The sequence below is a fragment of the Terrapene carolina genome, unplaced genomic scaffold, assembly GCF_002925995.2.
Source record: "Terrapene carolina triunguis isolate 2854851 unplaced genomic scaffold, T_m_triunguis-2.0 Scaffold113, whole genome shotgun sequence".
Taxonomy (NCBI): Eukaryota; Metazoa; Chordata; order Testudines; family Emydidae; genus Terrapene; species Terrapene triunguis.
In genome coordinates, this window is record NW_020664464.1 from 2,309,430 (window position 1) to 2,327,892 (window position 18,463).

Sequence of the window (18,463 nt, forward strand, 5' to 3'; positions counted from 1 at the left end):
ATTTCATTTACAAGCAATAATAACTGATTTACATGTCTCTTAATAATGTTATTATTTACAATCACAATATATACCATTGACCCAAGTACTTTTTAATTACATTCATTCTTCTTTCTACTCTCTCATTCCTGTAATCTCCAATACTTGTTTTCTTGGTGCTTCAAAAATGTTCTGCTTTCACATTTTTCTACTTGTTTATCTTACATTTTGCTATCAGAGATTGTAAATCAGAAAATATGGTTTAAAACTGGCATTGCAGATTACTTAGCTAGGGTTTAGTGTGTTATTATTTGGCAACAAAGATAAAAAAATTGCTACATGATGGCTCAGTACCAACCTGAGTGCTTAACCTCTTCTTTTACTTATTTAAAGTTTGGTCTAATCTTAGTTGCAGGTAACCACCTGATCATATAGGTTTTATTTATACCATTCTTCTTTAATAATATCTGAAATTTTTCAGGTATGAATTAAGGACCACCCTCTGATAATCAAGGACCATTAAGAACATAAGAATGGCCATACTGGGTCAGACCAAAGGTCCATCCAGCCCAGAATCCTGTCTACCGACAGTGGCCAAAGCCTCATGGAAATCTGTATGGGGCAAACAATTTTTTTTAAACTTCATTGTTTTTGCTAGAGGTATTACTACTGAAATCTACTACCAGGGTCTGATAGGGAAAAAAGTGAGCGTAGTCTCACAAGTTCTGTCTACAATCTAAGAACCCACCCAATTATGATGTCAAAATATGATGCTATTTATTATCACCCCTATTTTTCCTTTCATGCTGTGATCAGCAGCGAAAAAAATTAACAAAGCTGATGTTTAAATTGTCACAATTAGGTTTCAGTGTTAACATCTTAAGATAAACAGGTCTAAGTGCTCTCAGTTCATAGTGCTCTCAAAGTTATTGTTTCATTCTGTCTGCAGACTCATACTGAAATCACTACATTATTTTACACTGAGTTCACATTTTAAAGGTTATCTTTGCAATTGCAACACTGGCAACATTTTAAATGAAAGTTTAGGTCCTGGAGCACAAGTTGGCAGCTATCACAGAAAGACATTGGCTTATTAAAGAAGAATGGTATAAATAAAACCTGTATGATCAGGTGCTTACCTGCTTCAAACAGCCTAGTCTAACCTATGTCTATTACTTCTGCCACCTTGAGTTTCTATTGCTCTTATCAGGAACATTTGCTTTTCCTTCTCTGGAGGCTGTTATAAATTCTATGCCATGAGTTTTAAGCCCACTGAGATGGCAGTGTACAGAGGCCACTGTATTTAGGGTCTTTTGGCACGGATCACACTATACAGTCACCAACTCTATAGCCTGATCAATATTTGGCCACCAAAAAAAAAAAAGCTCATGCAAACTGTTTTTATTTTGACTCTTTCGGTTCTATCAAAAATGTGGTTTACAAGATTTTTGGTATCACCATATTGAAAGCCCACTGTTACTGTGAACTTATTTATTTGAACTGCATATGACTTGAGCAGAAGAGCATTCAAAATATTTGTGCGACATCATTCAATAGATCCACAATTTTATTTTGTTTGTTCTTAAAAGACAGGGTCATTTCCAGGTTCCAATACAACCTCTTTTGCAGTAGTAGAAAATTATCCCAAAAGGAGATTCTAATTATTTAATATTTTACAAGTAAAAATACACTGCAAACATCAGTTGGGATAATGCAACAGAGTTCCTATGACTTGTACCCAATGTCACTGGAGTAAATTACAGCCTACATAATATAGCAATTGCTAACTGTAAACTCAGATTTGCCAAACCTCAAATATCTGATTACTGGTACTATTTAAATATGTATCTTTCCCTAGTTCCATACCCAAAATCTGAATAGAAATTTAAATTTGTATTTATGAAGGTTATGTCTATATCCCAAGACCTTCTAAAATCAGGATGTGCCTGTAACATCCTGATTTTCAGTGCAGGAATTTTACACAGAAACTAATAGTCTGTAATCAATATCAACCTCCTTTCATGCAGAATCTCATAGAATTTCCCAAATCCAAATTTAATAAGATTGACTCCAACATTTAATAACATTGAATCCAACATTTAATAACATTGAAGGCCTGCTTTATCTCAGTTTCTGGAAGCAAAAGTGATTGGCCTTTCAATCCCACATTCAGTTTATAAGATATGGCCACGCTTGTACCTGCCAGTCAGACATTACACCCTAACAGCAGGTCTAACTTGGGATGAATGTGCAAACTATGCTCACAGATACCAGATACCAAATGTCTTTTCAGTCTAAACCCAAGTAAAATTCCTTTTAAAACAATTATATTCTTGGAATTATAACTGAAGAGAAGTTTGGTAGAAATTTTTTGAAGTAATTAACTAGGGCTAGAAAAAAATCTTAATTCCATGACCTTCATAGGTATAGGCATTTTGGAAACCACTTCTAAGTATTTTAGAAAGAGACTTTCAGCCTTCCGTATACATCATATGACCCAAGCTAATGATTAAGTCTGGAGAACGATACATATCTCATTTTTCACCTGCATTCCAAACAAAAACTCTTCAACAGAAACACCAGGCTTCTCAGATATGTTGCCTCATTACTACTTTTATAAGTGTAATATCCAAATAATTGAGCAATCCATGTAATCCCTGTCATAACTGATCCATTATGTTTTGGAGTACTAGCCATTCTACAGGGAAACTTATTCTAAGGGAACAACCCCTTTTAATGGTTGGGCATAGACAGTATAGTGATGAACACCAATGCAAAACCCTAGAATAGAAAGATTTGCAAGACTTGGTTGAATTCCATTTACTCATAAGCTTCAGACGGATCCAGTTTTGCAAACTGAGGTTTCTCTGCTATGCGTACGAAAGGATCCTTTCTTAAAAACTGGATACTGGCCACAGCCATCCAGGAGTTCACAGTTATTTTATAGTCTCTGTCGATGGGCCTGTGCCAGTCTGCTCTGGAATACACACAATGGGTGCTGCCTCTTCCAAAAATTTTATAAGTGAAAGGAAATAGCTCTTCTGTTTTTCTACATCCTCTTTTATACTTATGGAATAGGCCACACCTTGCAAAATGTTAGGGATTTTTCAATCAGTGCATACGAATGTTCTATTCTGTCACCCCTCCTGTTCAACGTATATGTGAGCCCAACGGGAGATTGTGAGATGATGTGGCTGCAATGCCATCACCACCTGGAAGACACAGCCACAAGTCTCAATTTCATCAGACTCAGATGGTATGGTGTCTGTGCTTTCTCACTGCTCTACTAAATATGAGAAAGTGATTATGCTAAAGGACTGCAGAAAAGGATCTTGAAGGTACCATGGAATGGTATAAACCCAAGAGAAAATTACCACTGTTTGTTCGAGAGGTGTACAATTAAGTATGTGTAGGGTCCCCATTTGCTACTGAAACTGCAGGTTGAATCAGTGCCAATAATGTCTGATTCCATCTATATCTGCTAATACATGCATAATGAGTTCTCTCAGATACAGGTCTCGCTACAGTCATCCAAGCCTTTGTGATTATCCTAATAGATTAATTAATGCATTCTACATGAAGCTAACCTAGAAATCTTACATAGAAGCTTCAGGTGGTGTAGCATGCAGCTGCCTGTCTGCTTGCTGGAGTTAGCTTAGAAAACTCGTTAAACCAGTTCTTGGCCAACAGCATTGCCTCCCTATTACTTTCTGAGAGCAATTTGGGTGTTGAATTTGATCTATAAAGGCTTGAATTCTGTCTGTCTGAGACAGTACCTCTCTCCCTATGCACTGCTGTGATAGCTAAAATCAGCTGGACCACTTGAGCTAACAATGCCCAGATTTAAATGTCACATGGCTAGTTGCAGGTATTCTAGATGAGGCCACCTCAACCCAGAATACACAAAGCCTGAGGTCATTGACTTTTAGGATATGGGGCAAGTTCCATCTCTATTTAGTTTTTTGCCTTAAAGGCTGTCAGATGTGTGTTTGCATGTATGGGAAAGGAAGTCTTTTTGAAGATATATTTTGCTTTTGTTTAAAATACATCTGTTGGGTTAAATGGCATAAGTGCATCCAAGAAACTAACAATTTCATGCTTTTTATAAACTAAACATAAGTAAAAGATATAAAAAATACTAACTTAAAATTGCAAATGAAATATTTAAACTGCTTGTCATCAGACTTCGGGGATGACCTTAGATATGCCAATATTTTACATTTACCTCCCAATTACAATTAAAAATATTACACTACGTTTTTCCTCTTCAGCAATGTCTTGTGCAAGGAAAGTCTGATTCAAATGGCCAAGAAGATTCAAAATTCTTAGCTATCAGTAAACGAAAGACCATAGCTACACCAAAGAAACCCACATGAATACACTTTTCTTTTATTGATCTATATTCTATTACAGTTCTCTTTGGAACAAACAGGAAATCCTTTAACCAGCCCAACTGGAGACTAACAAGATCTGAGCCAAACAAGATAACATCCTTGCTGCTAACTTGCTGGCAGTTATATATTGAAGAATCACAAAGCACCCGCCTGGAGTTCCTTAACAATATGTCTATCTTTTATTAAACAAAGAAAGAATATTCCAAACAATTAAGACAGGAAAACAGGCAGCCTTACCACCTTCCAGAAGCTGCTCTTCTCTAGTAGCTCAGAAGTCACTGTCTTCACACAAAGTCAGAGCCATTAATTAAATAAACCCATTTGCAAATCAGCACAAGTATCACCCTTTACTGCTGCCAGGAACTTCTAGCCAACAAGACAACAGCAGCTCACATGGACTCCAGTTTAGTCCAAGTGTAAGTCCTTGATTTCAATGGGAACAGGATCAGATCCTTACTCCTGAAGACAGGAGTTCAATTACACTCACTCTCTGAGATCTGAACTGATTGCCAGTTTACCAAAAAATAGTTTGAGGTTTTACTACTTGTCAGTAGTGCCCTTCATAATCCGGACTCTAATTATTAGAGTCATTTCCTATCCGTACTCCTATTTAGCTTTGATCTCTCGATCCCTTAGTTCAGCCTGGAAGAGAATGAGGGCAGTGTTTTCTCATTCTAGGGTTCTCGGCTGTTGAACTCTCTAACAAAAGAGGTCTGCAAGGGTATATCTACACTGCAATCAAACACAAAAGGCTGGCCCTGTCATCTGATTCCGGCTCATGGGGCTTGGACTGGGGAGCTATAAAGTTGTAAATATCTGGGATTGGGCTGGAATCCGGGCTCTGGGACCCTCCCCCTTGTCGGATCCCATGCTCCAGCCCAAGCCTGGATGTACCTCACAGAAGCCAGGATGTTCTTTGGAAGGATTCTCCTTGACTGTTTTCTTTGTTGTCACTTTTCTTTTTTGCATCTGTTAACCCCTCCTCTTTACTATTTTTGGTGTTAACTTAGGAATCATTCCCTCTTGCCTATTGGGGTAGCTTGCATGGTTTATTGGGTTGTGCAGATCATTTTGTTCTGGTTTGTGAACTGTCCAGCACTGTCCCAACTGGATATTGAAGTATATTTTTAATGCTTTGTATTGATTTAATCATATGACACTCAGGATTATTAATGCATTTTAAATATGGTAAAAAAAATTGTGAGAGTGGACACACATACAGGCTGAGATTTTCAAAGCCATCTAGAGGATAGGAATGGCCACTTTTCATTGATTTTAATGGGAAATGGGTATCGAAATGTCCACACCCTGAACAAACACAGGCATTCTACAGGCAGATTAGATACATGTGAATTGGTTCGTTTTTTGTAAAGATACAGTGGTGGAAAATCAATCTTATAATGTCAGTGTCAGCCTTAAATAGGGAGGGACTAGCACCCCTTCAGAATAAGCATGAAGGCACATACGTGCCCTAAACAAATATCAAAAAGGCTAAAAAAAATCAGTTGCTTAGTAAAAACACATATTTAACTAAAGGTCAAGAATAACTGGCAATCTTGGGGATATTTTAAAGTCCCCTGTTGGAGGCAGGGGTGCTTACTGGAGATTTCATTCTATGTTCAATATATTTATTTATCTACTCTCCAGTCAGAGCAGATGATAAAAAGCACATATGAGTGGAATATTGAGAGAGCCAGGACTCTCTCTTTTGTTTAGGTACCTCAGTTGTTGCATCATTTTTCACAGCAGCTACAGGGACTGTTTGAACTTCCTGTCTGTTCATCACACATAATTTGGAGCATTTAACATTATGTCAAGAAAATTGCCCACTGCTTTCCCCCTGTGGAAACTTATGGGAGCTCTATATCTTTAAACTAATTTTACTTAAAATATTCCATTGAATAGCATGACTGTCTCACTATAATGGGTGCAGCAGTAATGTAATTAATCTCAAAATTGCTGTGGGGAGTACAAGGCATCTCAGTTGCTTGTCGTAACAATCTAAATTAGTGTATTACTGAAAGATGTTGGGGAGGAACAGTTCATTATAGGTAAATGCTGTCAGGGTATCCATTCTTTCTATTTCTAAAGCTGAAAATAAGACTATCATCATAGTTCTTCTTTTGAAATCCAAATGAACATGTTTTGAGGTGGGAAAGTATAATTAAATTTGATGTGGTATTTCTACAGATGTAGCTTTGCATTTTATAATAATTAAATTTGTTTGAATAAAAATTCATGTTTTATTTAGAAAAGAAAAACTGGTTTGGCTCAAAGCATGCCATTGTATCAGAACAATTCTCTTTTGTCACTGAAACTTCACAGACGGCTGCTTCTTTTCACAAGAAAAAAATATTCTTGCTATTTTACAGTTTTACAGGGGACAGATCCTGAAGTTGTGAACAAGTGAATGTTGGGTTGGGCATGCAAATTCTCTAGTGTACCATACATCTGTGATGGAAGTTTTGAAGAATAAATGTAAGTGTGATACTACTAATAATAATTAATGAGAAGAAATTGCAAAGAACCATTGGAGTAGAAGATTGGAATACGATATTCAATGTTGTTTCACCCATTCCCCTCAGAAACTAAATCAAACATCAGATAAAATGAAAAACATTCCCCTAATCTAAAGGTTTTGAAAGGTGACAAAAGAAGTAAATCAAAGGCAATTTGACCTGTTATTCCCTAGAGTGCAACAAGACAAGAATGGGAAATGTTTTCAGTTTGCTGCTGGTCTGAAAGCATCAGCAAAGTAAAATTTCTCTTTCAAATTAACAGATTAACCTTATATCTGTAGATATTAGAAAGGGAGTTGATTCTTCTTGCAAAAGAGTTCATACAGCTCCTTCTGCTCAATAAATACTCTTCACAACATTAGAACCACAAGAGAGCATGTTCGTAACGTGGTAGAAAGAGAGTGAGATACTTCAGCTAGAAGCTGCATTTTTACCTTAATAATCTGAAGCAAAACATGGAACAATCTAGAGAGATTATCACCTAATCTGCCCTTTTAACATATATAAGAAATTGAAATGTAAGTAAAACAAGCACTCAATAATTAAAGAAATACATAACACTAAGGGCTTGATTTTAATTTGCATAATTTTTCCCTTAATAGTGCCTAATTAAGACATCCGTTTGAAAAAAAATCTAATAGAACTCTAAGATTTTCCACACTGAATTAACGTTTAGGACTTTTAATGGATGTCTTAATTAGACTTTGTTATTCATGGAAATTTTACACAAATTAAAATCAAGTCCTGTGTGCACTGTTCCCAGCTGAGTTTCAGCAAAAATGCTATATGGAACTGAGAGACTTTTAATCCATGCACTATCAACACTTTGTAGTCTAAAGATGACATACTCCAATTCCACTGTTTGATTTAAATAGCATTAATATTATAACCAATAAAAATCACACTATTTTCACTTTTCCTTCCAAAGTAAGTTGCAAATTTATATATCAACATTTTTTTTTAAATATGAAAAAACTCTGCAGCTGGATCCAACTGTTAGCCAGTGGGGCCCAATAACCAGAACGACTTTTTGAACAGCTTAGAGGGGAGCCTTATCTGTTATTCAATATACAAACTTTGATTCAGTCCAAAGTTCTATCGCTGCAGTGCCTGAAACACTGAAAGACCTTTCTTCCCTCAGTTGTGCTAAACATATTTATCAGAACAATTTCTTCATGTTCATCTCAGTTGATAAAGTCAGTCTTTTAAGAATTTTTGGGGGGGCATGGGGAGATGCTTTGAGTGGATACACTGTCATTTCAGCAATTTTGTGACAAACTATGCTCCTGAATCTCTCTCAAAACATATTATAATGTGAGCTTCAACACGGGTCTTCACAGGAGCATTTTAGACAAGGCAGCAAAATCAGAAACCAGACTGAGCAGTGAAGATTACATTACACTGACATTGGAAATATTCCAAGTATTGACAGACCAGGGCTCAATTGCAGTTCGTCTTATAGCAGAGATCACATGTTAATGCTATGTGCTGATTCTATCATGAAAAACGCTCTTGCATAAAGTCCTTTACAAATTATTCCTCTAATGAAAACCACATTAACTTTGCACGTGAGAAACAAGTTTGATTCAATATAGCTGCCAGAAAGCACAACTGCTGTTGCATGCTCTTTACAAAAGGAAAAAACAAATCTCTGGTTCTATGTGACACTTATTACTGAAGTGTTTTCACATCTGTGCGAAGAACTGTTAAATATCTATGAAACCTTGGAAGTATTACCCTGCCAGAGTTTATCTTAATAGTTTGTCTATAAATATACTTGTATGTTCAGTTTGTGTGCATGGTGTTTACATTAACACATTCTTTGCTCCTCCCTGAAGCAAGCAATTCATCTGTGTTTTACCACCTAAAGCAGAGGTGTGAATTACTGTAATTTTTCTCCTAGTGTCACACTCCTTTGAGCTATCTACCAATCCTGCAGCCCTACTGCACACAGAACTCCCACAGAAGAGTTCTGTGTGCAAGAGGACTGTGGGATTAGGCTCTACTCTGTTTGTGCTACTGGATCGTTCAGCACAAGTATCTCTCTTATGCTCCACAAAGCAACAGTGAGTGGATATAACTAATCTGCTCCAACACTCAACCCTCGTCATCCAACCATGTTTAACTGAAATACTTGCTGAATCGCTTATGTTCAATATCCCAGCGTGCTATGGTAACTGGACTAGTGAGATGTGATCAGCGCTAAGCACTCAAGAGGGTACACATTCTTCATAGGATTTCTTTCAGATTGTTTATTTTTACAGTACCTGGCTCGTCTGTGGACTGGACGGGTCATAAGAAGGTACATAATTCTTCAGAGTATCCTGAGGATTCAGATGGGGAGGATATCTGATCGTTGGATGAGAGAAGTAGCTAGACGGGGCAGGAGGGAGAATAGCTTGTGCTGGAAATGGCAACGGCGAAGGTGGGGGTGGAGTTCTGGTTGAGATGACTGGAGAAGATAAAATAAAATGAAAATTATTTAGTATCTTTTCCTGTTTCTTGCATAACTTTTTGCCTGTGTATCACAGAGAGAAAATAAAAGTTAGTCGTGAATTGGCATGATGTATTTCTTATCTACAATATCCTTAAATCCAACCTCTCATTCCCTCCCCCTTCCCTGCAGTGCCGCAGGGAATGGATAAGTGCTGTTATTCCAAATCCATATATGCCACATTTTGTTTAGTTTTTTTCTGGATTACATCATCACTAGATTTAACTTTTCTTTAAATGCAACAATGATTTCCCAGCAGGAAACATATTTCAGTTATAAAGTCTTCGTCTCAAGAGCCCAGATGAATCAAACAAATACGTAAATAAATAAGTAAAACCCACATTTTTTTCCACAGCAATCCAACAAAGAAGAACAAAGTCACTGAGTTCTTAGAGACAGCCAGTGATTCCTCACTGCATTGTACTGTACCTGTCTCATGTGGGGACGGGGGCAATAATTACTAGGCAATAATGCCATGAATAATTAGCTGACCATTGTGAAAATGCTAATGAATGTTCAACTTCAGGGCCTGGGAAACCATTCCACCCAATGAAAATATCTCTGGCAAACAAAAAAGGATCTATCCTATACATATTTTCTTTGCATTATCTTTCTTCCCAGCCCCCACAAACACACACTTCTCTATCTATAGACTACAAGTAATGTCTAAACTACCAGCAATGTTTTCACAATGAAAGGAATGTACAGAATGTCCTGTTACTGCCGAGGCGTCAAGCCAGAAGTGGAGATTGTTACATTATTACAATATATAAAAATCACATTCCACTCTTTATTACACATCCAGAGGACACTTATTTTGTGCCTTATTAAAAGGAAAAGTCTGACTATGGTGGAAATGGGAGAAAAGAGGTATGCCTCTATTTTAGTTAGGAAGGACGGTGTGTCTGTCCAAGATATTTTATAAACTGCTTACCACCTTGGTACTTAAGGTCTATCTCTCCCTCTGTACAATGAATTCTGATTCTAAACTGTAGCAGCACCAGCACTGCATTGGCACTAGCTTTACACTTCTCCTCTCCTATCTTTTACTTTTTACTTTTTAAAAATACATTTTATTTTAAACTTTTTGAGCTGGGGATTAATAAAAGTGAACTATATAATAAAAAGGCAGCAGGATGTTGTTGTGGATGCTTACAAGTCCCAAAGCACATCACACAGAGATACAGTATCTAATTTTCAAATAGTGTTGGCTACAAATGATGCCCGAATCTGGTATTTGACTGTCCTATTTAAATGCCCAAATTTGAAAATTAGGCTTAGGCTCATCAGCCTTAACTTTAATTATCTTTCATTTCTCAGCTGAAGTCAGAACCGAGGTTTGCTATCTACCTAGTGATACTATACACAAACAATCACACCCACGATTGTGTGTCTGTTCTATGTACTAGAGATTTATAAAAGCAATTAAGTCTGAATGATAGCAAAGGGGTCAATATTTGAAAAGAACTTCCAGATGCAGTTCTCAAAGTAAGTTGGGAATCACAACTACCAGTGTTGCATGTGAATGCTGGGGGCTCTATGCTCTTTCAGGTCTCCCCCAAACAGTTCCTAGATCTCCCTGACTTTTGTCTTTCTCCTTGGGAACAGTGGCTGGTGGGTCTGCTCCACCATCTGATGTCTTCACAGGCCAGTGTATCCCCCATTCCTCTTCTTCCAATGCTCCTCTCCCCTTATGCTGGTTTCCTCCTATTTCCTTCTCCCCTTTCTATCTGTTAATCACCACTGTTTCTTCTCTCCAGGGCCATTTCCTTCATTTCCCATTGAAGCTATTGAGCGTGGAATGGAGCCAAATAAGGTAGCCAATGTCTGTGACAACTTCTATACAGGCTCTGCTACAATAAGAGATGCAGACAAGTTTGCAGTGGAGCAGCCAGCGAGGAAAGGCAAAAGTGAGAGCTGATTGAGAGGCAGTCTCTGTAGCTAGCAGCTTCCACAGCTGTGGTGTCAGGAAAAAACTGCAGTCCCAGGGACTCCAGGACTGAGAGCAGAAATTTGGGATAGTTCTGTTCAAATCAAGACTGTTGGAAAGTAAGTAGTAAATTTACAGAATTACTATGTTGGTTGTTATTTTATATTGTCACTTAATATATTAATCTAAAAAGTGACATATTAAAAAAATATAAGGTTTTGATTAAACTATGGGTATGGTCAGAAAGATAACTATGGCAGCTTCTCTCTCAAGAAATCTACTCCAGAATCAGAGTCATATCTTTTCACTTTAATAACAAAACTAAGTTACTAGTTTTTTGTACTTGTTAGGCCTGCAGAACCAACTCAGCTACAAGAGAGTCTCTTCTGGCTCATGCATCATATACAGTATTATTAATTAATTTCTGATTATAGAATCCTTCCACAAATCAGAAAGAGCTGAAATTGACTTCAGATCCCAGAGTGGGTTTGCTGGTCTGGATGTTAGAAAAAAATAACGTCTCTTCACTTGTAAACTGAATAAATATGAACATGAAGTCATTGAGATGGGGGGGGGAGAGGACCATGAAAGAATAACTTTTGAGAGAAGAACTGCATTTTAAATCTATAAAAGCAAAAATATTCAAGTCTGATTTAACACTCCTTACTTCACCCTATTGTATTAAAGGAATATTATATAGTACATGATGTTAGATGACCCACCAATGAAAGAACACTGCAATGCCAAAACTTAAAGTAGGGAGTTAAGAATAGAGGATCCTACAAAAACCATGCTAGAAATGCCCACATTATATACTTGACAAGCCATTACAGCTCAAGGGCCATAGTTTCCCCTTAATTCATGCATGCAACTCACATTAAGGTCAAAGGAGGTCCGCTGTGGATCTACAGAAGTATATGGTGAAAAAAAGTTTTACAGATAGTGGCTCGCTCGCTTTATCTACCTATCTATCTACCCCAAAAGAGGCATCAGTATCTAATTCATTTTTTAATGTGGGTGTTCAACGTTGTTTTCTAATTTTGAGGCTTCCATTATGTATGGCATTTCATGAAATCCTATTAAGGCATGTGAATATAATATGCTAGTTAGCAAAAAATGGGGGAGGGCTTATTTTGTCCTGTGAATTCCTTCATTTAGGTTACATATATTTTCATTCACAGGTTGGTTTTAGCTTGACCATTTCACGCCATTCTGAAGGGCTACCTGAGCTGTCTTTAATGAAGATTCCTCCAAGGATACCCCAAACTCAGCAACATACTCAATTCTCTTTTCATTTGTAATATACATGGGAGTAGGTCCATAACAATGACTTCAACAAATGCATCATTATCAGAGGGTGGGAAAGGAGCAGAAACCAGATAAATATGGAGGGTTTTCTTCCTCCTTCATATGCCCTCACCACTGTGTGCAACTCCTGGGATTCCTGGATGGTGATGCTGGGGGAAAGTGCTCAGTCTCGGTGAAGAATCCTGAGGAGATGTGGGACTAAACAAAGGCTTCTCAGGTTTCTTCATTGTAGGAGAAGACATATCTGCAAAGGAAATATAAGAAAACAAGAATGTTAACCTAGAGGCCTCTTATTCCATTGCACGACACGGCATTTTGTAAATCATATACTATTTATGTTTATGCTACTTTTGTAAGTCCCTGTTCAGTTATCCTACTCCACTGTGACTGATTTAAAATGATTGGTTTCCAGCATAGGCATGAACAACAGTTCACTGGTCTTTGGCCTGCAGAACAGAAATTGCATTCTCTTCATACCAGACAAGCAAGAAAGTAAAGAAACCCATGACCTCACCAGTTCCCTAGATGTTCTGCAATTCTACAGTACACCATATCCACTTAGCTGATGGGAATTTTATTGTAATTTTTACTGGAAATCTGCAATCACATGTAGAGTAATCACAACAAAAAATCCATTTTAAAGTATTTACTATTTTTAACACAGAAATCCATCCTTTTCCCTTCCAAAAGCACAGTGACATTCCTAAAAATGCAGGATACATAAGCGCCAGTATTCAGATTCTCTGTTTTTCTAGTAGGCCCTTCCCTCCTCTCCCTGCCAGTTTACATCCCAACAAAAATCTCTCTTAATATGGAGATAGCACAATGGCCACGAAAAATGAAGAAATTCTACTCTAAATGATAATATAACAGTAAACACATTGTATTTTGTCTGAAAGCTTAATTAACATTAATTATTGTACTTCAATCTAAAATTAAATCCTTTCCCCCATTTAAATTATTAATTGCACATATTTATAGCATATACATCACCATGGTGTATGGATTCAGCTTGAACTCAATGGCACTACTCATTTGCTTAAAGTTAAGCTCATTCGTAAATACTGGTTTGGGACCATAATGCATCTGCCTTTTCTTTTCTATGCAGACCATGCTATTTTCATTCATGCCTTTGTCACCTTCAGACTAGACTACTGTATTGTGTTGTATTTGGTGCTACACCTTAAATGCACTTGGAAGTTGAAGGCAGGACAGCCCTGTAAAATAGAGTGCCTCACTTTGAGCTTATTCAGACAGTTCTTTATGATCTGGGTGGAGTTTAAGATGTTGATCTAGAAAACCTTAGATATGCTTAGGACCTTTCTACCTGAGAGTCTGATTCCCTCTTCCTGACTTCTACCGCTGCTGAGATCTGTGAAGACCACGAAGCTGGATCCACCTTTATATAAAAGAGGGAAGCTGCTGGCAGGGTGTTCTCTCTGAGGGCTCCTATTTTAGTAATATGCTTTGGTCCAAAATAGCCTGAATTTAAGCATCTCCAGAGCACAGCTCAAGGCTCATGTTTTTTAAGCAGGCTGCTGAAGAAGCACATTTTGTCCAGGGGAGTATACAGGGAAAGCGATGACATTGTTTTATTTCTGTGTTGTATGGTTATTCAGTATTATTATGCATTATGACAGTTGCTGTAGGTTTTGTTTACACTGATCTATTGTAATTTTATATTATTGTTAAAGGCACCTGACATAGGTGCCTCTGGTCATTTTAGAAATGTAAATAAACAAAGTGCTATTTGAAGGGAAATAACAACAAACATTTTATTTTTCTACTTGTAATAGCCTCCCTATAGCAAGGACAAGAGTAACAAATGGTTACGGTTTGGATTATATAATTTATCTGATAAACTACATACACTTTTTTTTAAATTGCTTCTAGTGTGGTGAATGAGTCTGGAATAGGGATTTTATAATCCTATAATAAAACCTGCACGTTCGCTCATGATTTTAGGATTATTCCATTTTTTGATCAAATGACTGCACTAGCTTCTTCATTTCTTAAGACACTTGTTTCATCTAAGCAGAAGGACCTTTGCACTACTGCAGAAGTGGGAAAGCAGTTACATCTTTACAAAAGCCATTGGACAAAATTAACCAAACATTTGGCTTTGGGCTGGGACTCTTCCATTAGTGTGTAGTCTACCACTGCAAAAACAATCCAACATTATTGTCTGAAGAAACAGACAAGTGCACTAATGGCCTATAGTTGCAGCCTTGACTAACATATTGCATCCATCACTGGCTGCCACAAGACATATCAATAACTGAACACTTTGATAAGACTCTTTTGGCAACACAATTAGTTTATTCTACCATATGTATAATATCACAAAAATATACAAAGGATTGAATTTGATTTTTATTTTGAATATTGCAGCTAAACTTCTATGGGGAGGGAGATGATCACCCCCACAGAGTAGGAGGTTGGGAGATCTTTCACTTAAGTAAAACTGCATTCAACAAACGAACTTTTGAAGGAATGAACTAACTTCTGCTGAGAGATTTTGCAAATGTCTGCAGATCTAATTTCTGGAATACAACAGAGATTTAATTTAGTTTGTGGCTGTTACTTCATTAAACAAGCCAAAGCTTTTTTTTTTTTAAACCAAAATATTTAAATTGTTTGAAAGAAGAATGTTATATGACGTGCAATGTAATCAGGATTTCCATTAACCCCCAAGTGGCATCCCTAATTTGAAAGAAAATGTACAGAAAAGGAAATTGATGAATATTAAAACCTTGTGGATTGCCTTTAAAACAATTGTAGTTCAATACATACAGAGTAGCATGAATTACAAAGCAAAACTGAATACAACCATGAGACTATTACCACAAGAGATTATTGTCTCTGAATGAAGGTGAAAGCTATTGGGAGTCAATATTGTACATCTTTTGCTGTAATATGAACTCCCATCACCCAACCAAACACAGACTCTGTACTTTAAAGCAGAAATGCCTGCCACACATGACACTACAGTGAAGTACTTTTAGAAAGATGACATAAACAGCATTCACAACTGTGAAGACCGAATAGCTGAAATACATGTAGCAGCTTCTTTGTTAAAACAATGTACTTAGCATTGTGAAGTAATTCAGATGGTCATTTCCCCCCTTGTTCTCCCCTTGTATGCACTGACATCATAATGGAGCTTTCATGGTCTATTCACCATGGAATAACAGATGCAGCCTACAGGAGAGCCAGAACAAAAACTGTTTGTATAAGTTATAGAGAGAGACTACAGTGGTCTCCTCCTTGACCAAAAGGACAGGCTTCTAACTCTGCTAAGAGCACATGAGTTTCATTTTCTTCAGAGGTTTACCAGTTTGGAAAAAAATACATCATTACATCTTAGGAAGGGCAGTTTTTTATTATCCTTATTTTTTTCAAATGTTCACGGCCTTTAAATGCAGCAACATTAGCTAAGGCAATCTTACGAGCTCGTGTAATTTTTAATTATAACTCCAACACTTACAAAATAAAAATAACTGATATTGTTTTGCTTTTAAAACATATATGTTAACCAAGAGTTACACTTTTGTTCCTGTAGCTTTAGCTATACAGTGATAGTTAGGTAACCAAGTGATGGAAAGAGAATATAAAAACAGGCCTATTTGTATTTTCTTCCAAATGCTCCATGACATATGCTTGAAATAAAATTGCAGTGTTGAGAATGAAAATATAACATTTTTTCAGTTTGACTTATTTGTACTGTGTTGATTCTTTGAAAAATACTTAGCACATGAAGAGGAAAAAGTACCAAAATCAGCAATTTATATCAAACTACTCTGTTTATCATAATGTTCTATTGACATGAATCAGAATAACCCATGACCGTGTCCTGCTTAGAATTTTCATAAAATTTTAACGTAACATGATTATTCTTTTAAGAATTCACATTCTGTTCAAATTATTCTTGCATAATATCCTCATGTTATTGCGGAGATACAACAGATACAAGCCCAGGCTGAAGTATGTTATAAATTTTAAAGCATCACATGAAAGAGATAAAGGCTTATGAAAATACAAAGAGTTAGATCAACTCATCTCCCAACAAGGTAATACCATCTACAAAGGAAGGGAGAAGAGCGTTGCTGTGAAGCCCAGCGTATGCAGCCTGCTCATCGGCAGCTTGCACAAATGGTGCTCCAGATGTATATCTGTTCAAGTCAGCCCAAGGCAACAATTTTGATCAATTCTAATGTGATAAAATGCTGCAGGGAAAGTGTGCAGAAACGTGTTTACGTCAGCCTTTAATTAAACTGTTGTTCACTTCCAAAGAACCTTAGGAAACACTAATGAGACATGAGTTTCAGCAATTTCCTCATCAAAGCAAAGACCCCCTCTCTCAATATGAAGCAGCCTGTCATCCAACTAGCTCCCTGGATAAATGTCACATGGTACACCAATCGGTGAGCCACCTGTTAATAGAACTTTGCTGGAGTCAACTGGTGATCCGGGGCAAGTTCAAACATCCATCTGTCTGCTTTAGACACTTGCTCAGTTTTCAGATACAGCTCAGCAAGATGTTAACTTTTCTATAATGCTGGTGGTGCAACAGTGTGAAGAGATGATTAAGTAGAAATAGAGAATAAATAACATTAAATCTGTTTAATCCAATTTATTCTCTAACACTTCTTATTCATATCTTTATATCATAGCTTAATTTAGCTAATCTTTCTTTGCAAGGTACACTCAGTTTTAGCATTGCCTTGAGAAATCCAGATAGGAATATCTTCACATTATTGTTTGTGTACTTTACAGTGAAAGATATGAAATCAATAGCATTATTTTAAAAAATAGCAAACTTCATGCAGCTAGCAGGAGCCAGGGACTTTTGAAAATCTCAGGAGCGTTTAAATACAGAGGACGGGGGTGCACAGGAGCCAATTGACTAGCTCAGTCTCCGACTCCCAGCCATGGAAAGACAGCAAACCTGAAGTGTGGGCAACCCCACCCCCCAATCTTGCCACATGAGCACCTTCACATTTCCCCAACCACATCACCATCACCACCACCACACACACACACACACACCCCACCTTATTTTCCAGGCACCATCTTACAATCCTGGCAGCCCATTCAAGATTCCTCCCCTGTTGATTATGGGGAAGGGACATTTGCAGGTGATACTGCTAGTGTCGGATTGTAATCTCAGAATATATCCCTTCTACACTCTATTGGACCTCAGTCTCCACCGCTTGCACCTTGAGTCAAGTACACCTCTGCAAAATGGGTGTAAAATCTTACCAGATCAGAATGGTCGTGTTTCACATCCACTTTGCACAGCTGTAAATGGCTACAAAAAGTGTAAGTCAATGAAGAATCACACCCATTGAGTTCAGTGGTATTACTTCTGATTTACACCAGTGTAAGAGAGCAGAATCAGGCTCCCAGCTTCTTTATAGGTTGGGTGTAATGACTACAAGCCTGATTTTCAGAAATGCTGAGCTCCTACTGACATCAACTGGATTTGAAGGAGCTCAGAAATTCTGAATATCAATTTTGAATTAAGCAGAGAACACAGAAAATTGTTACCATATCATCTCACGAGCATAAAAGTTCACTTCAAACGTAAAAGATTAAAGTGGATTCTTTCTCGCTATTTTATTTTATTTTTTTAAGACAAACAACTCCAAATAACTTGATGCCTTGCTGGGATAGGTGTAGCAACTTTTTCAGTGTCAGCCAAACATATGATCTTTCAAGGGGATTTTGGAGGTCTATAGATGAAGTTAAGATAGACAAATTTTGCACAATGGTTGTGGACTGCTTTGTGTTTGAAAAGCAGCCTGGCTGGAAGTTTGAACAGAGCTATTCTGCTGAA

General features: G+C 37.3%; 1 protein-coding gene across 5 annotated transcripts in view; it reads right to left on the minus strand.

Moving 5' to 3' along the window:
- The window catches only part of NFIB (nuclear factor I B), a 207,022-nt gene that overhangs the window by 38,855 nt on the left and 149,704 nt on the right, over positions 1-18,463 (minus strand). For all 5 annotated transcript variants that reach the window (XM_024211051.2, XM_024211053.2, XM_024211054.3 and 2 more), the window contains 2 exons: positions 12,737-12,868; positions 9,160-9,344 (listed from right to left, as the gene is read on the minus strand). In XM_024211051.2, coding sequence (XP_024066819.1) covers positions 9,160-9,344; positions 12,737-12,868 — 317 coding nt within the window. The remainder of the gene's footprint in view (positions 1-9,159; positions 9,345-12,736; positions 12,869-18,463) is intronic.